Source organism: Musca autumnalis, unplaced genomic scaffold (assembly GCF_047663935.1).
Source record: "Musca autumnalis isolate F117 unplaced genomic scaffold, ASM4766393v1 scaffold_1, whole genome shotgun sequence".
NCBI lineage: Eukaryota > Metazoa > Arthropoda > Insecta > Diptera > Muscidae > Musca > Musca autumnalis.
Window position 1 is genome coordinate 191046994 of NW_027411644.1, and position 25805 is coordinate 191072798.

The 25805-nt window shown below is 35.8% G+C and overlaps 3 protein-coding genes across 3 annotated transcripts; 1 reads left to right on the forward strand and 2 right to left on the reverse strand.

The window, feature by feature from the left end:
• Positions 1-328: 328 nt before the first annotated feature.
• On the reverse strand, positions 329-729 carry LOC141390045 (larval cuticle protein 65Ab1-like). The gene is made up of 2 exons (XM_073962479.1): positions 602-729; positions 329-530 (listed from the first exon to the last, which is right to left on the reverse strand). The coding sequence occupies exons 1-2, from the start codon at positions 727-729 to the stop codon at positions 329-331; spliced, it is 330 nt and encodes a 109-aa protein (XP_073818580.1).
• A 5117-nt stretch (positions 730-5846) lies between these two features.
• On the forward strand, positions 5847-6246 carry LOC141390054 (larval cuticle protein 65Ab1-like). Its single transcript, XM_073962492.1, has 2 exons — positions 5847-5977; positions 6045-6246. The coding sequence occupies exons 1-2, from the start codon at positions 5847-5849 to the stop codon at positions 6244-6246; spliced, it is 333 nt and encodes a 110-aa protein (XP_073818593.1).
• Positions 6247-14302: 8056 nt separating this feature from the next.
• On the reverse strand, positions 14303-14803 carry LOC141390058 (larval cuticle protein 65Ab1-like). The gene is made up of 2 exons (XM_073962507.1): positions 14580-14803; positions 14303-14513 (listed from the first exon to the last, which is right to left on the reverse strand). Exons 1-2 carry the CDS (start codon positions 14714-14716, stop codon positions 14303-14305), a joined length of 348 nt encoding a protein of 115 aa, XP_073818608.1. The 5' UTR covers positions 14717-14803.
• Between the last annotated feature and the right edge of the window lie 11002 nt (positions 14804-25805).

Sequence of the window (25805 nt, forward strand, 5' to 3'; positions counted from 1 at the left end):
GGTGTAAAGCAGGTTGGCGAAGGTGGTCAAAAAAGGGAGATACCACAATAGTCGGTAATGCATCCAATTCTTCCATTTTTTGCAATCAAGCTACAGGTCGTAATTTTGATCGGATGGTCACGTAATTTTGGTTGCTTATGGGGGTCCCAGAGAGAAAGAGGCATATTATTTTTGGTGGTAGTCGGATTATATTCCCTAAAAGAAATGTTTACCAGTGAAAAGCTTATGCACAGGGGTAGTGGTGTAGGGTATCACATGGTCGGCTCCGTCCCGACTATAGCCTTTGCTCACTTGTTTATCTTACATATTAATATTTATTTTGATCAAATTAAGCATGTGGTAGATGTTCACCGGTTGGTTGGAAACCATGTTCATCGGCAACATATTTAACAGTATAGACCTTGCCATCATGATGATCCTTCCAGGAGAATTCACCATGAACAACAATGGCATGTTCATCACCATCTTCTCCCTTGACTTCTTTCAATGTGCCTTCTTCATGGCGGCTGGTGCCATCACTGGTTTCGGCACTGAAAAGAAAAGTAAAATAAACAACATTAGAATCGAAATAACTTTTTGACTGCCACAAAGTTAAATTTACACAAAGGAATATCCATCGTGATCAATATTGGAATCAAGTTGAATAATTTCAGCATGCTCTTCATGATCAGGTGTGGGAGCTGCCAAGGCAATGGCAAGCAGACCAGCGAAAACAATGAAGAATTTCATGATTAGAGTAATTTTGATATGTTGTTCCAACGGAAGCTAAGAAAGTAGTGGATGTTGTTAATTGCAAACTCAATGGCTTTTATATCGTTAGGATAGAAATAATTGGGCTATTTAAGAGCTTTTTTTGTCTTCAATTGCATGTGTGATAAATCTTTTTGTGTTTTTTAAGTGATATACACTTGTCCGACGAAATCCGTCAGCAAAGAAATTTATGGTGCACTGCGAATTAAAATAATAATAATGATTTAATAGGTCTGTCTGGTTACCCTAAAACTTGTAACAACTTGTACCAAAGTTTGCTGGAAGTCGTCTGTTAATACAAAAAGCCAGCAAAAGAAAGCGAATCGAGAGAGACATTTTGACAGTTCTTTTACTGAGAGTTTGCAAATAATTGCTGGACAAATTTCTTCTAGCAAGCACTTGCAACTCTTCTTCTTCCTGAAAACAATCAATCAGCTGTTTTTGGTGATTTATGTTTGTGAAAATTAAAAACAATTTTATTGTGGAAATAGCAATCCTAATTGTATTGTTTTTCTTCGGAGAACAAAGTTGCAAAGTGAAAAATTCCTTTTTTTGGGTCATTTTCTTTTTTAATTTAAATAAACTACAACATTTTTGCTTCCTTTGGTTTCTTCATTGGCGGACAAATTTTTCTGTTTTGGCAAGTCAGCTAATGGCTTGCTGGTTTTTGCTGGAAAGGTGTCTGTTTACTTTTTACAATTTTCTTGCAAAAGAGAATAAGAACTCCTTACTCTGTGAGAAAGTTCTTGCCGGACAATTCTTGCTGGGAAAGTAAGCAGACAGACCTAATATTGGTCCTCAGACTCGTCTTCAATTACATATACGCATACATCATTCGTTTGATGTGAAGTTGTCACATATATGACATAATTTTCCGACATAGAATACATATGTCCCAGCAAAAATTCGGATCCGTTAGTCATTACGTAACCCATTACAAAGTAATGTAAACAAACTTCTTTTCGCATTACAAGTAATCTTCTTCTTAATTTACAAGGCAAACCTACTTACTTTACTCCTCACTAAGTAATGAGGACGGTGGCACAGTGTGTGTGTGTCCGACTAGAAATCCTAAGGTTGTGTGTTCAACGCTCACCGTCGGCACGCGAGTGTTTTTTTAATTAAAAAATAACAGTTGGTGGTGCACATGTGTACTGCACATTTAAGTTCTTAAGCAACCCTTAATATTCGTGTGCGTGGCATAGTGTGTAGTGTCTTTGGCTAGAAATCAGAGGGTTCGTGGGTTCAATTCGGGCAGACCGCGAAATAAAATAAAGTAAAACAAAAGTAAAGAAGTGTGATGAAATTAAAAACAAATAATTCTCTACATCAACTGTTCTAAAAATAGAATTTGTTTCACCTTACTTTTCAACTTCTAATGGCCACAGAATAACTAGTTATTCTAGTGGTCATAAAATAACTACAAACTGAGTGCGACATGCCCTTGTAAAAATAATGGGGAAGAAAGGGGGTTTGAGAGTAGTTACGGCTGCCAAAAATCCCTTACGAAACCCATGATTTGGGAGGACTTTTTTTGCTGGGTACATCGAAAACGTCGTTTACGTATTCAAAATCAATAGGTTTTTGACAAAAGTGTAATGATAGAAGATTTGGGGGTTTCTTGAAAAGGATGAAATTTTTCATTAGTCTAATCCAGTAAAGTAACCCGAAAGGTTTCTAAGATGTGCAATCTCCAAGAGAGCATCATGACCGACGGCCTTCAAGAACGGGAACTGTTCTGTTGCACTCGTTAAAGGGCAACGTAGATGAGCAAATTTGGGCTAAAGATCAACCATAGAAGATATATACACTATAGAAGATATATACACTATGATATGACCAAAATTGTGCCTCATCGAAATAATGGTTTCAGACCCCATGTAGGTTTGGACGAAATCCGTTTCAGACAATTTTGTGTTGATTTAGCCATGTTTATCCGAACGGATTAATTGATTCGGTCCAAAATTTGGCTTTGGTAATATTTTGTAAAAACTTAATTTAAGTTCGTCGATAGGCCATATCGATCCACTCCTTTCGGTACCTTCCCCACAACAGTTCAAACATTTTCGCTAAAATTGTTCGACGAAATCCGAAGGGAGTACCCGAATTGATAATAACTTTATATATCATAATATTATTTCCAGGCATAGATCAGGATAGAATATGTACTAAACCGATATACTCCTTCGTGTACCTCCAACAAAAAAAGCCTGCTGACAGCAACCAAACTGGGTATTACGTAAGATAATCCTCGAAGGAAGAAACCGATTTGGTCCAAACATTGTACATCTTACTATTTCTTACAGACTCGGATTATGTCCGAGTATTGACAGCATAGGACCACTCTTTCAAGTACCTCCCCCACAAAGTTTGGTAGAGTCTGGGATCGAATTTAAATGCTTGCCAACATGTAATGTCTAGTTATGACGGTACAATTTTTCATTTTTTCGGTCCACTCCTTCGGGTACCTCCCACACAAAATTCGGAAAAAGTGCATTTTAAGAGCTCTTCTCGGAAGAGATTAGGAGGCTTCAGGCGAAGTGAGAATAGTTAAACACTTTTGAAAAGGATGCAATTTTTCATTAGTCTAATCCACTAAAGTAGCCCGAAAGGTTTCTAAGATGATGCAAACATAAAACATGAACTCCAAGAGAGCATCACGACCGACGGCCTTCACGAGAACTGTTTTGTTGCATTCGTTAAAGACCAACATAGATGAGAAAGAGGGAAATTGGGCTAAAGATCAACCATGTGAGGAAATGTTCAACTCGATCGATTATTTTCTCCAAATCGCAGGAAGAACAATAGTAGAATGATATTGCAATCATATTAGTGAGGAAAACCACATCAAGTACGATCTACCACGTGTGTTTCTATACACTCAGCCTTTAGTCTAAGCTTTAGACTATATAGAGGACATATACACTTTGATATGACCAAAATCGTGCCTCATCCAAGTAATGATTTTAGACCCCAAGTAGGTTTGGACGAAATCCGTTTCAGACAATTTGGAGTTGATTTAGTTATGACCATCCGTCTGGCTGGCCGCTGCACACGATAACACTCGAACGGTTCAAGCGATTTTGTTCCAATTTTGGTTATGTCCAAACTTAATTTAGGTTCGACGATAAGCCATATCGATCTCCTTTCGGTAGCTCCCCCACAAAAGTTCGAAAATGTTCGCTAAAATTGTATGACGAAATCCGAAGGGAGTAACCGAATAGATAATAACTTTGCATATCAATATTATTTCCAGGCATAGATCAGGATTGAATATGTACGAACCGATATTCTCCTTCGTGTACCTCCCACACAAAATTTGGAAATAATAATAATGCGATAATGACCCAAAAGCACAAAAAAGACTGCATAAGACCACTCTTTCGGCTACCTCCCACAGAAAGTTTAATAGAGTGTAGTTTAAGGTCTCGTCTGGGATCCTTTTTAAATGTTTGGCAACATGTTGTGTATGTTCCTCTAGTTATGACGGTACAATTTTTTTATTTTTTCCGTCTACTCCTTTAGTTACCTCCCACACAAAATTCTGAAAAAAGTGAATTTTAAAAGCTCCATGAAGCCCTGATGGCACCAACCAAAATGGTAAATCCGCAAAATAATTTTCGCAGGTAGTTTCTGATTGGTGCAGACTTTGCACATCGTATTATTGCATGCAGTCATGTATCGGTTCACTCCCTCGAGTACCACCCACACAAAATTCGGAACAATGTGAAATTTATGAGCTCCTCTCGCATGGTTTTGATTCTTTTTTTCAGTAGGTTGTTCTAGCGGCCTCATTTACAACGGTACATTTTTTTCCGGAATGTGTCAAAACTTCATGAGATAACGACCCAAAAGCTCCAAAACCGAACATACTAAAATGGCTTTTGTACAAAATAACTCTAAAACTTTTTCAAAAATTTATTCCAAACCTAGTTTAACGTAATTTAATATTTCGAGTCCTTTATGAAGAAGTTTGGTTACTAAAAATGTTTCGTATATGTCAATGATTTGGTATGGCCCCACATTACGGTACCTACAGATTTTAAAGCAAACTCGTGATATAAAATCAATATATTTCATATACGGCATTATTATTGTGCTTGGTTTGGTTTTGTTGTTTTTTTTTTCAGTGGGTGAGTGTATATATCCGTCCGCATAGCTAAGTGATACTTTTTTACTTGTTTTTATCGAATTTAAATTTTTAATTCTACTTTTTATGTAATTCTACTTTCTTACTTGTTTTTATCAAATTTAAATTTTTAATTCTTGATAACATTTTCAGAGATAATTATTTTAGTGGTCATCAAATTTTCATATGATTATCGCTTTAGATTACCCGGGAAATATTATTCATATTTAAAGAGCTATAACTTCGAAATGGATGCACATATCGACAGAATTCTTTCAGATTTGTCGTATCGGATGTGTTTACTGTAAGAAAAAACGTAAACATATATAAAAGTTAACATCACATTTTTCGATTTTTGTCCACTGCGGCAACACTGTACGTCAGTAGTATTATGTTTACTTCTTTTTTTTAAGCCCGTGGTTGAGGGTATATCTTTAGTGGCACAGCTGACAAATACCTTCTTACTTGTTTTATTTCTTTTAATTATTATAATGTGATGATTAATTTCTTAGCAAGTCAGTGTGCTTTGAATTTAAAATATGACTTGATATAGATCAATAAATAAATCAATGGTAAGTTGTTAGGCTAATGACATTTTTTATTATACAATGTACACTTTAGAATTCAATGATAATAAATACACAGGATATTGTTTGACAATTACATTTATATCCACAATTTAAAGTCATTGCAATGTTATAGCACGAAGTCGAAACAAAGAAATAATATTTGTTTTGAAAAATAACGGATTCTTCAATTTTAGAATTAAGAATTCTATGCATGTTTTTGCAGTAATAAAATACATAAAGCAAGCACCATTTAATCAGTTAAGCTTTATTTTATCAAAACAAAGAACCCACCATTTTGTCTAAATCAGTTTACAAATGTATAAAAATCTAAGATTTTGGATATTTCAGCATTCAGAAAGTTTTGAACAATCTCAAGAATAGAAAATAACAAGATCAGAATGAAATTCTTCATTATCCTTGCTACCATCGCCGCCATTGCCATGGCTGCTCCAGCCCATGATGATCATCATGAGTATGCTGAAATTATTACACTTGATTCCAGTGCTGATGATGATGGCTACAAATTTGTGTAAGCATAAATGTTATATGAACATATTAATTCTGGATTTTAAAATTTTATAAAATTGTATACACAGCGCTGAAACTAGTGATGGCACCAGCCGTCATGAAGAAGGCACATTCAAGGAAGTCATGGGTGAACATGGTGATGAACGTGCCATTGTTGTTCATGGTGAATTCTCCTGGAAGGATCCTCATGATGGCGGGGTCTATACCGTTAAATATGTTGCCGATGAAAATGGTTTCCAACCAACCGGTGAACATCTACCTCAAGCTTAATTTGATCAAAATAAATATGACAAAATTAAATAAAATCAAAAATCAAGTAAACATACAACTAAACAAAACAATCTTAAAAAGTATTTCAATACTTTTGTTCTTATGGAAATAGCAAAAAATTCAAACAGGACTGAATTTTGGTGGAGGACTAGGGTTGTCCATTAAAAGTAAACTCCTAAATGTCCCCATTGTTCCCATTTTTGGGGCCGGTTAAATGTCAATTATTGAGTATTTCAAATTTGTCTGAAAACGTTAAGACTTATCCCGTCTGGCGATCTTCCTGTCTCCCTTCAATACTGTTCACAAAAAAGCTCTACTTTTAGTTGTACTTCCTTTACAATGGTACCCCACCTGTCACGCTTAAATACTGACCACCAAAAAACCGGTTAAAGGTAATGACAGTTAACTCCAAAGAATTTCGTAGAAGTTAAAAATGTTTATTTCCCATCAGCTCTAATTGTAATTTTTGTATTTTTTATTGTTTTGTTATTGTGATGAACTGACATATTGATCAAAAATTTCGCATAAATTCAAAACGGCTTTACAAATTGTTTTTCATCAAACGTATTAACATTTATTTTATATTTTTCTAATAACGAATGACTCAATTAAAATCAATTTAATTTTATTGAATTCGAATTGAATTTCGAGGAATTTTTATTTTACATCTTTAATATAATAGAAAACAAAGCAAGTGAATGGAATTTTATATCGTTGGGTGATTATATGTGTCACCTGTTCAAGAAAAGGGTAGTAATTCGAAAGAAAAAAATTTTTAATAAAGAGACGAGTGTTTTTTGAGCTTAAGGTCTTTATTGGGATGTAATTTATTTTTTGTTGTCACCAATATTTCGCAATAGTTTAGTCTTTAAGCATCGAGTATTCTCATGTTAATGAGAATGATGCTCACTTTTCGGCTTTCCCAAAAAAACACCAGAACAAAATATTTGCAAGCTGACAGCACGATTCAACTAAGAAATCATCGATTTCTGTTAAGTTGTTAAGTCTCATTAACATGAGAATACTCGATGCTTAAAGAGTTCAGGTTTTCACTAAAAAATCATCATTTCATGAAATCATGATATTGGTAGCGATCAGTAAATTTTGCAAGCTGTCAGTGCGTTTTGTAAACATTTTTCTCTGCAAAGAGGAAAGTTATGAAGTTAAGCCAATGGGGGAAACTCCAGACTTAGCAATCATAACAATTTCCCAATAAAATTAACCAACAATTTAATAAACAATTACAACAAAAATCAAACTCGTGAGAGGGAAGAAAAATCATACAAATCTATGATTTATATACCGCAATTGTCAGAAAGATTCCAAAATTCCGATCTCTACGACAAAAACAAATATATTATAGCCCAAAAATCCACCAATACCCTTAAAAACTGTTTACTAACACAAAAAATAGGATACAAAACACAGATAAACACAACGTCATCTATAAAATAGAATGCGAAGGAAATAATGAGGAGAAATGTGGCATGATGTACGTGGGCACCACAAAAAACAAATTGAAAACTCGTCTGTCTGCTCATAAATCGGACATAAAACTAAGAAACCATAACACTGTTCAAAAAACGGCAAAGGATTTTCATAGCACTTTTTGGTAGTCGTAACTACTTACAAAGCACCCTACTAACCCATTATTTTAACAAGGACAAGTCGCACTGATTAACAAGTTATTCTATGGCAATAGAACTTGAAAATAAGCTAAAAATGTATATTCTACATACTTCATATTTTTATTATACCCTCCACCATAGTATGGAGGGTATATTAAGTTTGTCATTCCGTTTGTAACACATCGAACTAATCATTTGCGATCCTATAACGTATATATTCTTGATCTAGCGTCCGCAATAATTGAGATAGAGTGCTGAAATTTTACACCCAAGGGTCTTTTTTCTATAGGCAGGTCAAGTTCGAAGATGGGCTATATCGGTCCACTCTTTGGTATAGCCCCCATGTAACTGTACCTCCGGATTTGAGGTATTTTGACGTTCTTCGCCACATTTGCAGATTGAATTAGCTATAATTTGACACTTAGGGTTCCTAGTGATCAACAAACTTATATCCCAAAGGATATGGGCATAGGTCCATGTTTTGGTATAGTCCCCATATAACGGTATCTCCCGATTTTCGGTATTTTGAGAATTTTAGCCACAATTTGTAACCGAACTATCTGCAATTTGACATTTGAGGTTCTTAGTGGTCATGAAATATCTCCACCAAGCATCGTCAACATAGGTCCATGTTTTGGTATAGCCCCCATATATCGGTACCTCCCGATTTTCGGTATTTTGAAAATTTTAGCTACAAATTTTAACCGAACTAGCTGTAATTTGCCATTTGAGGTTCTTAGTGGTCATGAAATATCTCCACCAAGCATCGTCAACATAGGTCCATGTTTTGGTATAGCCCCCTTATAACTTTACCTCCCGATTTTCGGTATTTTGAGAAATTTAGCCACAATTTGTAACCGAACTATCTGCAATTTGACATTTGAAGTTCTCAGGGGTCATGAAACATCTCCACCAAACATCGTCAACATAGGTCCATGTTTTGGTATAGCCCCCATATAACGGTACATTCCAATTTTCGGTATTTTGAGAATTTTATCTACAGGTTTTAACCTAAATACCTGTAATTTGACATTTGAAGTTCTCAGTGGTCATAAAACATCTCCAACGAAACCTCGTCAACATAGGTCCATGTTTTGGTATAGCCCCCATATAACGGTATCTCCCGATTTTCGGTATTTTGAGAATTTTAGCTGCAATTTTTAACCGAACTAGCTGTAATGATCGGTATTTTGAGAATTTTAGCTACAATTTTGTCTATTCAAAAATAATCGTCAATATAGGTCCATGTTTTGGTATATCCCCCCATATAACTGTACCTCCCGATTTTCGGGAATGGTCATGAAATTTCTTCACTAAAATTCGTCAACATGGGTCCATTTTTGAGGGTCTACATTGTTTTGATGAAACTACCCTCAATATGACTCTTGAAGTTCCCTGCAGCTATAAAACTTTTCCGCCAAAAAATTTAAAAATAGGTTGACTCTTTGATATAGCCCCGTATGTGGTACCTTTCACCTCGCTGAACACATTTTTTTAGATTAGATTAGATAACACTGTGCAACAAAATGGAGGTGAAAGTCTGGGGCACGGAAAATTCTTCTTGGGGAAGAAAGGCCTTGGTGAGTATATTATGAACCCCGAAGGACAGATCCGCCGTGAGTCGAACTTCCGCGTTATGGCGTGATGAAATTTTTGTTAGAGACCCTGTGGGCCATCAGGAATTAGCGTTATATCTTTGTTCACTGTTGCTTAAGTGCTATACAAAAACAACAAACAAAGATATAATTCTAATTCATGAAGGGTCATTTGCAAAAACTTCATCACGCCATAACGCTGAAGTTCGACTCACGGCGCATCTGTCCTTCGGGGTTTTTAATATACACACACACCAAGGGCTTTCATCTCCAAAAGGAATTATCTCTGCCCCAACATTTGTGTTCACAGTGTAATTTAAGCAATAGTGGGAGGCAGTAGGAGTCTATCCATTGTCGAAAAGTTGTTCCACCTAAAATTGTAAAAGGACCCTAATTATTCCATTTTAATTAAGACTATTTTATGGTGTAGGGTATGGAAAGTTCGGCCCGGCTGGAATTAACGACTTTTTACTTGTTTTATTTTGCTCTCTGCTGGATTTGATCATGCAAACTTCGGATTTATAGCCGAACACACTACATACTGGGCTACCCATACGAACATTAAGGATTGTTTAAACGCTTACATGTGCACCACCAAATGTGTTTATATCATCCACCATAATATGGAGGGTATAATTCAGGGATGCACAAAACAGTATGTGTGACTGTATTGGAGTACCAAATTTACTCTCCGATTGAAGTACCAAATTTACTCTCGATTTTTTTAGCCGTAGGAAAAACACTATTGCTTTTGGGGAAAATCGGTTCAGATTTGGATATAGCTCCCATATATATTTTCGCCCGATTTCACGTATTTGCTTCACCAAACACGCTATATATGTTTGATTTCGATGAAATATGGAACGTGTGACTGAATTCTGTCTAAAAATAAATGTGCCAAATTACATCGAAATCGGTTTAGATTTGGATATAGCTCCCATATATATTTTCGGCCGATTTGACGTATTTGCTGCATAAAACACGCTATATACGTCCGATTTTGGTGAAAGTTGGAATGTGTGACGGAATTTTGACTAGTAATAAGTGTACCATATTATATAGAAATCAGTTCAAATTGAAATATATCCCCTATATATATTTTTCATATTCACAGTGGTGTATGGTATCATATAGTCGGCCCCGCCCGATTATGATCCTTTCCTTACTCTTTTTTTAATATGTTCATATCAAAGAAATAATTTTAAATAACAAACAATAATTTTAAAGTTTTATTTCTAATTTACAAGCACTATTCAAGTACAATATAAAGAAAACGGTACGTACGTCCGTACTTGTGTGCTTTCGTTGACGTCTCCTCAACGACTGAATGCAAGAGAATAAAAAACAAATTTGTCATTCCGTTTGTAACACATCGAAGACCCTACAAAGTATATATATTCTTGATCAGAATATAATTCTAAGTCGATATAATCATGTCCGTCTGTCCGTCCATCTATTGTAATCAAGATACCGGTCGCAATTTTTCAGATAGTGCTCTGTAATTTGGTATAAAAGTTTATATTACTCCTAGGATGTTTGGTATTGCAAATGGGCTATAATGGTCCACGTTTTGATATAGCTTCCATAGAATGGTACCTCCCGATTTTTGGTATTTTGAAAGTTTAAGCCTCATTATCACACCGAAATGGCTGAAATTTGGTATTTATTTTTAGTTAGGGGTATAAAACTTTCCACCTGAAATTTATCGGTATAGGTCCGCACCTTCTTATAGCCCCCATAGAATGGTACCACCCGATTTTCGGTGTTTCGAAGGTTGTGGCTTCAATATTCCACAGAAATTACTGAAATTTGGTACTTAGTCTTTATTAGTGGTATAATACATTCCTCCAGAAATTTGCCGGTATAAGCCCACTCCTTCATATAGGTATAGGCCGGTATAGGTCCACGTCTTCATATAGACCCCATAGAACGGTACCTCCCAATTTTCGGCATTTTGAAGGTTGTAGCCTCAATTTCCCCCCGAAATGGCTGAAATTTTGTATTTAGCCTTCGTAAGGGGCATGGAACTTTCCACTTAAAATTTGTCGTTATAGGTCTTCATGTATTCCTCCGAAATGGCTGAATTTTGGTATTTAGTCTTCATTTGGGGTATAAAACTTTCCATATAACATTTTTCGGTATAGGTCCACACCTTCACCTTTACCGAAATTGCTGAATTTTGGTATTTAGTCTTCTTAGTCTTAAACGAAAACAAACTAATTGTTTCATTTTACTTCAATTCAACTGGTGGTGGAGAGTATAACAAGTTAGGACCCGCCGAACTTAAAGCCGTTCTTTATTGTTTTATATTATTTTGCTCTCTGCTGGATTTGATCATGCGAACTTCTGATTGAAATTTGACTTCCTAACTTAAACAAATTATTACACAAAAACTAAAATAACTACTTGGACCCTATTTTGCAAACAGCTAGCCAGATATCATTGCTAAAAACTCAAAAATATGTTTGTTGAATTATGCCAAGCTCGTAGTAAATGAGCTGCAACTCGTCGAGTTTTAGAGATATCAGCATGACACAAGATAAAATAGAAGTCTTAGAAGAAAAAAATAGAAATTGCTAACTCAGAAAATGCATTTTTTGAGTTATGCCACCCTTTGGGTAAATGAGCGATATGTTTGGACTAAATTCGTTTTAGATCATTTGGAATTGAATTAGCAATGTCCGCTGGACCGCACAATATCCCTCGAACGAATCATTCGATTGGGATAAATATAGTATATCATAATATTTCGTCCAAACTTAGTTTAAGTTCGAAGATAGGCCATATCGGTCCACTCCACGCAAGACTTGTACAACTCCTTACAAAGCTTATTTTCAATTATATATCTGCTTATGTTAGGTTAAAGGTTGCACAGCCATCTAATAGTATAGGTGATTGCCTCACTCGGCGATCGTTAGTCCACTTTGTTTATACTGGGTTGGTTGTCCCTTCTGAGATGTTTTTGAACAATTATTAAGTTATTTCCTATTTGAAGATTCAGAAAATTTCCAAACTTCGACAGGACCTGGACCACCTTTGTAACATAGTGCTTTGGAAAACAGCTTTATAGTCGACAATAACGATGTGATGTGGGGTGAAGATTTTCTTTGGCTGACAGTGATAAGTATCTTCCCACAAACATCTCCGAAGGGACAAGGGAGACTTTTCTCATATCAATGAGTGCACCCCGATATATTTTGCCCGATATTTTGCGGATTGTAGCTACATTTTGTGGACGGAACTACCTGTAATTTAACACTTGAGATTCCCAGTGGTCACAAAACATCTCCACTAGGTTCCATGTTTTGGTATAGTCCTCATATAAGGATACCTCTCGATTTTCGATATTTTGTAGCAAGATTTTTGGACCGAACTACCTGTAACTTAACATTTGAGGTTCCCAGTGGTCAAAACATATATATACACCAAAAATTGTCAACATAGGTCCATGTTTTGGTACAGTTCCCACATATAACGGTACCTCCCGATTTTCGGTATTTTGCGGATTGTAGCTACATTTTTGGACGGAACTACCTGTAATTTAACATTTAAGTTTCCCGGTGGTCACAAAATATCTCCACCAAAATATCGTACATGGAATGTATGGGGGTAGTAGTCAGGTGTGGACCTGCCGAGACAGAGTTGCTGAACGTATACATTCCGCCGAGGAGTAGCCCGCTTTTGGAAGGTCATAATCGTCTGGTCCTGGGGACTTTAATGCGCATCATGAGATGTGGCATTCGGCCCTCGGAAACAACCAGCGCTGGCTGAGCAGATTGACAGCTCTACGTTTTGCACGGTCAATGAGGACGCCCCTACCAGAATTAGAGGAGAGTGTCACAGCTCGCCAGACATAACCATCGTGTCACCTGGTCTGACAAACGACGTTACCTGGCAACCCGTAATTTTCCTTGGATCAGACCATCTCTCCATAATTGTCTCCATAAGCAGACCACCCGATTTCATTACCTCTGAACGCCGCACATTCGTCAATCATAAGAAAGCTGATTGGCCGGGTTTCAGAGTGTTCACCAATCACCGCTTCAGAGAACTGCCCAATCCTTCTGATGTTCGGGTAGCGGAAATGACGTTCCGAGACATCACTGCTGCAGCCACTAGCCATATCCCTGCTGGTCGAATACCCGAAGTAAGACCAAACTTCCCAGCAGAGGCGACGGGATTAGCAAATGAGCGTGATGAGCTTCGTGAAACCAACCCCAATGACCCCAGTACATTCAAGTTGTGCGCGCACGCCACAGCTATCTGCGACAAACTGAAAAGTAGGTACAAGATCCTCAAGTTCCTAGCCGGCAGCACTTGAGATGCAGATAAAGAAACCTTGTTGACCACATATAACGCCATACGTCGGTCTGTGGTAAGCTACGCGGCGCCAGTTTGGTCCCCGGGATTATGTGATACGAATTGGAAAAAGATTCAAACCTCCCAGAATGCCACCCTGAGAACAGCAACAGGGTGCCTCCTCAAGTCTTCAGTGGACCATCTACATGAGGAGGCAAAGATTCTTCCAGTAAAGTAACACAATGAGATGCTTTCGTTCCAGCACTTGCTTGGGTGTTACCGTAAGAGCCACCCCAATCACCATCTGTCAGAGACACTGATTCAGTGATTATGGTCTCAAAACAATTTGCAGGAATCATTGGAGAGGTTCTTGTATGACCTTTGAATCAGTGATATCTCTAAAGCACATTTTCTCTGATTTTGGATAAATACACTGCAGATGTTCAACCGGAAAATGAAAACAGAAAATATTTTATTTACACTCTTTATTGGTTCAATTACTTTTCATCAACACATTTAAGATCTAAACGAAATTTAAATTTTGGGAATGTGATCACCAATCGGTTGGAAACCCTTTTCATCAGCTACATAATTAATGGTGTAAACTTTGCCATCTTGAGGATCCGTATAGGAATAGGTGCCATGAACAACAATAACATTACGACCTTCAGGAGCAAGTTCATCAGCGGGAAATTCCTTGAGTTTGCCTTCTTCATGGCGGGAGAAGCCATCACTTGTTTCAGCTCTGAAATAATTTCAAAATATTTTTCAAATCGAAAATATTTCAATTAAAAAGCAATAGATAACTTACATAAAGGCGTAACCATCTTCTTTAAAGTCAGCATCCAATTTGACAATCTCAACAGGTTCATGATGTTCCTCATGTTCAGGGGCTGGAGCTGCCAAGGCAATTGTGAATAGAGTAACCAAAAGGATGAAAAATTTCATTGTTGTCTTGTTATTAAAATTGTTGTTGTTGATTGTTCAATTCGCTAGAACTTTGTGGATGTGGTTACAACTTCAATGAGACCTTTTATATCTATCCGGATGATGTTTGTTTTGCTTTATTGTTAAGTAGAAAATATTTGACAATTATTGGGAATTGTTTTTCAAAGAACTTGTTTCTAGAAACACTTGCTTACAATTTGTCATAAAGCCGGCTTTGTTTGTTACGTTTAACGGGGATTAGTAGAGAATTTATACAAAGTAATTGATCAAAACTCATTTCGAAATTGGTTCAATAACATTACGCTTAGCATTGCATTTATAGCTACGGAATTGTAGACATGCTAATTATATTGTATCTTAATTTGTTATCATAGGCGCCATGATATACAACAGAGATAATCCGAAATACCAAAAACCTTCAAAATGCGTACCGCCATATTAGGAACATATGTTCATATATGTATACCAAAACATGAATCAATGTTGATCGCTTTCGACGCGGATGTTTTCTATCCATTGAGAATACGAGATACAAAGAAAGACACACTTCATTTAAAAATGTAAAAATCCTTAAAAATAATTCACATCACTGAAAGAAAAAGCTTCATAATATAAACCAGGGTTACGGAGTCGGAGTCGAGCAATTTTGCTGGAGTACCAATACCAATGCACGACATTGCATTGAATTCAGGACACCATTTTTTTCAAAAATCATTATTTTAGAAGAGAACAAAAAAAACATATGTATAAGCAAACTGTATACTATACAAATTTAGGGAACGATTCACAGGATATTTACTGTCCTTTGAAGTCTAGTCTTTTCATCTCTATTTTGATTACAAATTGCATGTCCAGAATATTTTTGGTATAGTTAATCCTTTAGTTATGTTGCAAGCAAAATTAATGTTCTATGACAATGTTCTTTGACATTTAGCGTCTTTTTTAAAAGCTCTACAAGTCTTCTGTCAGAAGATCTACTGGCCCTCTCACAAAAATCTACTGATCTTCTCATCTTGTCTTTTGTAACATGTAACATGACTCCTATGAAGGACATTGTGGTCGCTGTGGGAAATCTTACACTGTGACGTAAAATGGAAGTCAAGGTCGGGGGGTAGAAAATTCATGTTGGGAATGAAAGCCCCTATTGAATATCACTGTATGTAATTTTTTGAGTCATGGTTTATGAACCATATTCTGAAACCGCAGCGTGATAGAAGACCAAAAATAAGATGATACGTGTCCTGGCGTTTTTCCTTTTGCGGCTATGGGCACCAAAGACCTGTGGCCTTGATGTCAAAAGGGATCATTTAGTCAGGCTCATATCTTCTAAACCACAAAGAATTTTGGTTTACTCGTAGAAGAAAAGTTGTAGCCCTCGTCTTAAAGAATTATAATCACATAAAATCCATTCAACCTCACCTTCAAGGTCAAAATGTTCAAGGTCAACCATTGTTTTCTTGAATTTTGAACGGTTTAGTATCTATGTAGCAGGGACCGATAAAAGAGGATAAAAATCGCATTTGATTTGCTATTTTGACAATTAAGAACCGTTTCTACAGAGTTCGTATGTTCTAGGAAGTTGTTTACTAAGATCTAAGGTACATTTTTCTAGTTGGTAGTTTGCTTCAATTTCGATAGGTTAGATATCTGTAGACTAAAATCCGAGAAAAAATTAAAAGGGAAATTTGACCTTGACGATTTTGAGGAAGTTAAATCATATGTACAAGAATATGGAAGTGCATCAAATTATGCATTTTCACTCATGATTATTACAAGAGCGCGACTACTGAAAGAGCGCACTGCATTTTAACTGACCCTTTGCCACTGCATTTTAATTGACCCTTTGGCATTGCATTTTAACTAACCCTTTGGGGGTAGAATAGGATGCAGTCCAAAGCACGTGTTTTGATACATTATGCGGAATGTGTGCAAGCCATTACAAAATATCCCAGAACAAATAAACTGCATTTATTATTTGTGTAAAACAAAAATATTAAGAACTTTATTACATTAACACAAATTATGAAAATTCTCCATTGAATTCAATTGCAACCATTTAATCCATGCTGAACTGCTCTTGCTTCATTTGCTAAATGAGTTTTATATTGTCTTCCCATCTACAGTTGAGATTTCGACATGTACTCCAACGGCATAATTAAATTTGTCATTCCGTTTGTAACACTTCGAAATATTCGTCGGAGACCCAATAAAGTATATATGGGGAATTCCAAGTGAAATCGGACAGTTCGGAGAAATGTAATTTTTGATTTCAATTGTTTTTGGTTCAATTTATGCTCCTAGCCAACAGAACATTTTAGTATATTTTAAAATTATTTTTTGACCAACGGTACAGAGATATCGCCTACTGAAATTATCGCATTTTTAAAGAACTATGTTCAAATAAATACTCATAACTTCTTTAATATTGGTCCAAATGGGACAATCTTTTTTTTGATTTGTTTTTTTTTTATCAGCTATCGAAAGAAATATTTAAAAGAAAAACGCACAGTGGGCTTCAATGCAATTTTCGAGATTTAATATTTAAAATCAATATTTAAACATGATTGCACCCTTCGATTTTTTCAAAAAAATTTTATGTTAAACTACGTTGAATTACAAAAATTTTAAGCCCTATGTGGTAATGTGATTCGGACGATTACTATTTTTTCTGAATTTTTTAAAATTTGTCAATAAAATTTTTCCTTTATACCTTTGTCCAAAATTTATTATTTTATTAAAAAAATTTAAAGTTTCATTTATAAATATTTGTTTTGATTTTATATTTATTAATTTATCTCAAACATCTTAAAAACTGCGTCATTTTTCGATTTTGAAAATGCATCAGCGAAAATTCCATTAAAGTCCACTGTGGATTTTTTTTTCTATTTTTTTATGATAAATATATAATATATAATGATAAATATGTACTCTTAGCTTCAAAAATACAGGAAATACAAATTTTGGCCAAAGGTATAAAGGAAAAGTTGTTTTGACAAATTTTAAAAAATTCAGAAAAAATAGTAATCGTGCGAATCCCATTACCACATAGGGCTTAAAATTTTTGTAATTGAACGTAGTTTAACATAAATTTTTTTTGAAAAAATCGAAGGGTGCAATCATGTTTAAAAATTGATTTTAAATATTAAATCCCGAAAATTGCATTGAAGCCCACGATGCATTTTTCTTTTAAATTTCCCTTTCGATAGCTGATAAAAAAACAAAGAAATCAAAAAAAAGATGGTCCCGTTTGGACCAATATTAAAGAAGTTATGAGTATTTCTTTGCATGTAGTTTTTACAGAATTTGACTTTTTCAAGGCGCGATATCTCTGGAACCGTTAGACAAAAAAAATTTGAAAATATACTAAAATGTTTTGTTAATCAGCAGCATCGCCACAGCAAAAAATAAAGGAAATCAAAAACCTCATCTTGAAAAAGTGTCCGATTTCACTCAGAAATCCCCATATGTATATATATTTGATGAGCATAAAATTCTATGTCGATTTAACCATGTCCGTATGTCCGTCCGTCTGTCTGTCTGTTGAAATCAAGATACTGCTCGCAACTTTAAAGATAGAGAGTCAATATTTGGTACAGAAGTTTTTATTACTTGCAGGATGGTTGGTATTGAAAATGGGATATATCGGTCCACGTTATGATATAGCCCCCATAGAACGGTACCTCCCGACTTTCGGTATTTTTAAGGTTTTAGCTTCATTATCCTACCAAAATGGCTGAAATTTGGTATGTAGTCTTCATAAGGGTTATAAAACTTTCCCCCAGAACTTTGTCGGTGTCGGTCCATGCCTTCATATAGCCCCCATAGAACAGTACCTCCCGATTTTCGGTATTTTGAACGTTGTGGCCTCAATATTCCACCGATATGGCTGAACTTTGGTATTTAGACTTCGCTGGGGGTACTCAAACTTCCCCTTTAAATTTTAAAATTGTCAGTATAGGTCCACGCCTTCATATAGCCTCCATGAAAAGGTACCTCCCGATTTTCCGTATTTTGAAGGTTGTGGCTTCAATATTCCACCAAAATGGCTGAAATTTGGTATTTAGTCTTCAATGCCAGAAATTTGTCTACATAGGTCCACGCTTTCATATTGCCCCATTTCCGACTAAAATTTATCGGTATAGGTCCACGTTTCGAGATAGCCGCCTTAGAACGGTACCTCCCGATTTTCGTAATACTGAAGATTTTGACGTCAATATCCCACCGAAATGGCTGATATTCGTTATTTAGTCTTCCAAGAATTATAAAATATACCAGAAGAGTATTATCAGTATAGGTCCACGTCTTCATATATCCCTATAGAAGCGTACTTCTTGATTTTCGGTACTTTTTTAAGTTTTAGCCAAATTCTCTTACCGAAATATAGGAAATTTGGTATTTAGTCTTCTTTGAGTCTAAAAACTTTCCGTCAGAAATTTGTCGGTATAGATCGACGTTTTGAAATAGCCCCCATAGAATGGTGCCTCACATTGTTTTACCGAAATTGCTGAAATTTAATATTTGTCTTCTTCATACACGAAAGGAAACTAATTATTCCATTTTACTTGGTGGAGGGTATAACAAGTTCGGCCCGGCCGAACTTAACGCCGTTCTTACTTGTTTTTGATTTATATCAAAAAAATTTTGGTAATGTTAACACGTTTATCTCTTTTTGGAAAATGTATGCCGCTGCCTGCAGAGATGTACAAATTGATTTATGTACTTGTAGGGATCTCTAATAACTGCTAATAAAATGTAGCGAACTGAGTGCCTTTTTCACGACTCCGTTGAACTGCATCCGGATGTTGTTAAAATGTGACAAGTGTATGTGATTCTTTGGATTGCATCCAAGTACAGTTAAAATGAGAGGAATGGAGTGCATTTTTCACGACTCCGTTTGAACTGCATCAAAACATGCCGTGAAAGAACTAATCCACATTGCACCACTTCCAATTTATTTTCTGGGTGAGGTTGAATGGATTTTATGTGTTCACAATTATTATTCTTTAAGACGAGAGCTACAACTTTTCTTCTACAAGTAAACCAAAATTCTTAGCGGTTTAGAGGATATGTGCCTGAAAAAAGGATCCCTTTTGACATCAAGTCTTTGGGGGCCATAACCTCGAAAGTTGAAGTGATAGGGAAAAACGACTGGACACGTGTCTTCTTACTTTTGATCTTCTATCCCGCTGCGGTGTCAGAATAGGGTTAATATTTTTCGTGTCGCACAGTGTTTATTAAGAACTCCTAAGGACCCATAGCAGAAGTTTCTGAGTTATGACGTAAAGATTTTTTTGACCCCCAATAACTGCGAAGGTCATTTTAAAGTGATATTTTAATTAATTCTCTTTCGAGTTGAGCTTCTTCGTCCTTCGTTCACCCACTAAAAATGACATTCTAATATGCCTGATGATCGGATTTAACCACCCGTGAAACGTAGCATAATGGTTGAATGTGTGGGACTTCGGTGGATTCCTTATTTTACAATGTACCTCTTAGGTCTAAAACGCTCAACTCGAAAGAGAATTAATTAAAATATCACTTTAAAATGACCTTCGCCGTAATAAGGCAAAACAAAAAAAAGAAAAATTTTTTATTTGCTTATTTTAAGGAATAGGTAGAATAGAATATGTTGCAAAAATTTCGATCGGACAAAAATTAGCTGAGATATGAGCGTTAAAAAGAGAAAATTCATTCTGATCTGTATGTAACAACGAAGTTTGAAACGCGGTTTTCTCAAAATGACATTTTGGAATGCAGTGGCCACTGTAGCTCAAAAACGGATGATCCGATCTTCATATGTTTTTGTGGGATTAATATACATATAAAAAGCTTGTATGTTAACTTTTTTAAAGGTAACTTTACTTCACTTACTGGGAGCCACAGTGGTGCAGTGGTAAGCACGTCCGCCTTGCACTCAAAAGATGGCTTACATTTTCTGAGTATTTCAGCCATGGAAAACTTCTCCATAAGAGGTGTCGTAAGACACGCCGTTCGGATTCGGCGATAAAAAGGGTTTCATATCTTTGAGCCAATATGAACCGGCGTGCACTCAATAAAGCTTCTGCTTTTGTATTATTTAAAAACTAAAACGTTCATGTTTTTATTTCTATTTTTTTTTTCGAAACGCAATTTCGGCGCCTTTACATTGGGATTGAGGTCAATGTTTATATTTTATTTATTGCATATTATTTCCAATATTTCGAAGTTACATATAATTTCATCTTCAGGGATTTTTCTGTCGATAACTCTTTGAATTGTATTTTGTGAAGTACTTTCAATGGATGCACATTAGGGCTATAACCAAAAAAATACCACCACATAGTCGTGTAGAGCATGGAAAACTATTATGAAATACGGTGTCAATTTTTCTCTATCGCGAAAAAAGTTTCCGCACCAAATGCATGGAAGTTCAGAAATGCATTTTTTAATTTTATCACAGGCAAGGTCAAAAAGTTATATCCCTATCCCACATTTCTAGAAATTTTCTTTTTATTTTTTCGGAAAAGGTCTTTGTGACGACAAACGAAATAAAAAAAGAAATTGATCGAAAACAGATTCTTCTTCGTCAAAATCTCAGGAAGTATCAGTAGTGAGATTCTCTAGGGCATTTTTTGGTTACCGACAAAAATCGGTAAAATTAAAACGCAAAATTATGAATGAAAATTTAAAATAAAAGTTGACATCACTGTTGCTATCGGTAGAATTTTGCTACTACTTTTTATTGGTCGCTAACTTACCGAATAATATCGTTAATTACCGATATTATAAGCATTTTATTTTTAACGATTTTTGTCGATAACCAAAAAATGCGTTAGAGAATCCCACCACTGGTCTTTTTATTTATTAATTTATTTATTTCATATTGTGTTTATGGATTTTTGCTAAAAAAAATGTATACATGTATAAACCTGGAATTGAATTTTAGAAGAACTCTAGACTGGTTGCAAGTGTTTTCCTAGTTCCTGATCAATTTATGAAAAGATCCACGATAGGAAACCAAAATTTCTATAAGAGAAGTCCGACGATTTGACGCCAAAATTAGTTTATTGACAGATGCACGATTGGGCGACAGAATGTGTCATTTACATACCCGCGATTGGGTGCTACAATTTCATCATGAATAGACTCACTATTGCTCAGCATTAGTTCTCTACCAAGAAAACCACTATCGGCCTTCAGAAATTCTTTGTGATAAAATCTACGATTGGACACCACAATATCTTTAGGGAAATAACTACAATTGGTTTCTTTATGACAATAACAACGAATTTCCGACCATTTTACCATATTCTGACACCGCAACGGGGTACAAGACCAAAAAAAAGAAGACACATGGCTCGGCTCGTGGCTCGGCGTTTTTTCCTTTATTTTATAACTCCTAAATTCTACCTGTAAATATAAAAAAATTCTAGTGGATAAAGACATGACATCCAAACGTTCACTCTGTATAAATCAATTCTCTACTAGAACCATTTTCCTTCCATAAATTACTCAATAAAATTGGAGTGGAAAATTGAAGCCGTGATTTTGAACTTTTGTGAAGTAGGAAACAAACTAAAGGTCATCAACATTCCATGTAAACAAAAAAATTAAATGTTAAAATATTCCTAAGGTTTTCCAATTGTATACTCTTTCTTTGGTCTTACCGAAGTGATATCACTGAATTACATAACATTCACTATAGTTGAGTAATTTGATAAATGATACACCCAAAAATATATGCGATTAGTAATATGTCCATTGTTTTGAACGTATATTAACTGTGATATAATGTCAAAACAGTTCTGAAAACAAGGGGACATTTGCCAAGAAGTTTTACGTCATTTTAATTAAAATATAGTAATGAAAATTATTTGATCAGTAATGTAGGTCTAAAATAAGTTTTAGTCATTGCTAAATAAGAAATGTTCGCAAACATGAACTTTCAAAATGTTGATGCAGAAGGAGGCGAAAATACCTATTAGTACCAATAGTGGACCATTTTTGTATTCAATAATTTTATATATTTTTACAAAATGTGAAAATAAGTTTACACACGACAGTCAGCAACATTTGTGAAAAATTTCTTTGAAATATGATGATTTATAATGCCGGAATTAATTTTCAACACAAGACGTTAGTACGTTATGATTGTCCGACTATTAATGCAATCATTTTTAATAGTGTTCCTAAAGTCGGCCAATTATTATAATTATAACCAACTGTCAAAAAACAATATGAATGAAATTTGAATATCATTACAAATGCAAAAGTGTCTTTCGCATCGCAATTCTCCTCTAGACGTAGGAAATTCACCGATAGATTGGTGAAAACTACCCAGCAAAAATTTGGATCCGGTAGTCATTACGTAACCCTTTACAAAGTAATGTAAACAAGCTTCTTTTCGCATTACAAGTAATCTGAAAAGTAATGGGTTACTTCTTAAAATATTTACAAGGTAAACCTACTTACTTTACTCCTCACTAAGTAATGACGACGGTGGCACAGTGAGTGTGTGTCCGACTATAAATCCTAGGGTTGTGTGTTCAACGCTCACCGTCGGCACGCGAGTTTTTTTTAATTAAAAAATAACAGTTCGTGGTGCACATGTGCACTGCACATTTAAGTTCATAAGCAACCCTTAAAATTCGTGTGCGTGGCATAGTGTGTAGTGTGTTTGGCTAGAAATCAGAGGGTTCGTGGGTTCAATTCGAGCAGACAGCGAAATAAAATAAAGTAAAATAAAAGTAAGATGTGTGATGAAATTAAAATCAAATTCTCTACATCAACTGTCTAAAAATAGATTTTTTTTCACCTTACTTTTCAACTTCTAGTGGCCACAGAATAACTAGTTATTCTAGTGGTCATAAAATAACTACAAACTGAGTGCGACATACCCTTGTAAAAATAATGGGGAAGAAAGGGGGTTTGAGAGTAGTTACGGTTGCCAAAAATCCCTTACGAAACCCATGATTTTGGGAGGACTTTTTTTGGTGGGTATATACAACTTTGCAGTACTGACTAATTTCATCTACCTCGGCCTCATCAACAAAACAAACAACGGCAGTTTTTAAATAAATAGATTATTATTTATTCAATACTTGTGATTGCTTGCACTGCACACAGTCAATTCCAATGAAATGCTATACACGTTAAAAAGAATAATCCCTAATTTTTTTTTAAAAAATCTGTGATTTTTATTGCTTTGTTATTTTGATGTACAGTGGCAAGTGGAACGACACATTGCGACATTTCACTTCGAATAGAAAGTTTAAATTCAGGTTTTCGTAACAAAACGTGTAGAAAAGCTACGTGTACAAATTGATGTTCACCAGATGTCTTAATAAAACGTATTTTATATCTTTCTAATGATAAATGGGCTATACAATTTTAATTGACATCAATTTAGTCTAATTCAAGTAAAAAGTTCAATAAATTATTTTTTTTATATGTCCTTTTTTATTTGATAAAGAAATGTGATACAAAATGATATGAAAACATCTCAAAACAAATAAAGTTCATGTTGAACATAGGGCGGTAACAAATTCTTTCCATCTTCTTCTGTCGTTAGCTAAACATTTGACCTGGTTCCATGTTTTGTTGAGTGCTTCGTGTTCTCTTTTAACACATCTAATCCATGTCGTTCGGGGCCGCCCTGGTCTTCGGTAACCCTGTGGATTCCACTGCAGTGCCGTCTTCGTAATATCATCATTGGGGCGTCTTAGAATGTGCCCAATCCAAGTCCATTTTCTTTTCTTTATTTCTATATCGACTGGGATATTATTCGTCATGGTGAGCAGCTCATTTGTTGTTATTACATTGGGCCAATGTATATGAAGAATACGTCTGAGGCAGCGATTTATAAAAGTTTGAAGCTTTTTCAGATTCGCTTGTGTGGTGCCCCATGTTGATGAGCCATAAAGAAGCACTGATTTCACGCTGCTGTCGAAGATACGTAATTTCGTTTTGCGACTAATGTTGTTAGTACGCCATGTTTTGTGTAGGGCTTGAAATGCTGCCCGAGCCTTGTTTATACGGGCCAAGATGTCGTCATCAGAACCACCATGTGCTGATATTACGCTACCGAGGTAACAGAAAGTATCAACGTTTTCGATGGTAATGCCGTTCACTGTTAAAAGTGCTGTAACATTAGTGCCAATTCGCATTAGTTTTGTCTTTTTGATGTTTATTTTTAGACCTATACTTGATGCGTTGATTATAAGCCTGTTCAGTATTGTTTGGATGTCTTCAAAGCGATGGGCCATGAGACAGATATCATCTGCATAGTCAATATCATTGAGGCGATTGTTAAGGTTCCACTGTATACCACATGGGGCTTCGCTGTTTGTCTTGTTCATGACATAATCTAGCATTAGCAGGAATAAGGTTGGTGAGAGAATGCACCCTTGTTTCACTCCGGCTGTAGTCATGAAGGGTGGACTTTCTGCTGTATTGAAACGCACACGGCACGACGAATTCCTGTAGAGTTCCCGGATGAGGTGTATTATTTTTTCCGGTATACCATTTAACGAGAGGATATCCCACAGTGCATCTCGTGATATGGTGTCGAAAGCTCTTTCAAAGTCGACAAATAGTAGGTAGAGATTGGAGTTGTATTCCTTCGATTGCTCGATGATAATGCGAAGAGTATTGATATGGTCGGCGCAAGACCTGCCCGTACGAAACCCTGCTTGTTCGCATCGCAGTATTGACTCTACAGCTGGGCGTATTCTGTTTAGCAGTAGGGAAGCCATAAGTTTCGCAACAGAGTTAAGTAATGTTATGCCTCGCCAATTCTTACATTCCTTCAAGTCACCTTTTTTGGGAATTGTAATTATTACTCCTTCTTTCCAAGCGTCTTGCATACTTGATGTTGTCCATGCAGTACGTATAATAGGCGTAAGGGCATCGGCTAACGATGGGGCACCATATTTAAGAAATTCAGCTGGTATGTTATCAGGACCACTGGATTTACCATTTCTTAGAGATGTAAGGGCCGATTTTATTTCATCTCGAGTTGGAGGGTGTGTTGGAATGTCCCGTCTTTGGTTTCGCCTTGATGTAGTTTGGAGTGGCTGATAGTTCTGTGAGGTTGTGGAATTTTCTGAAA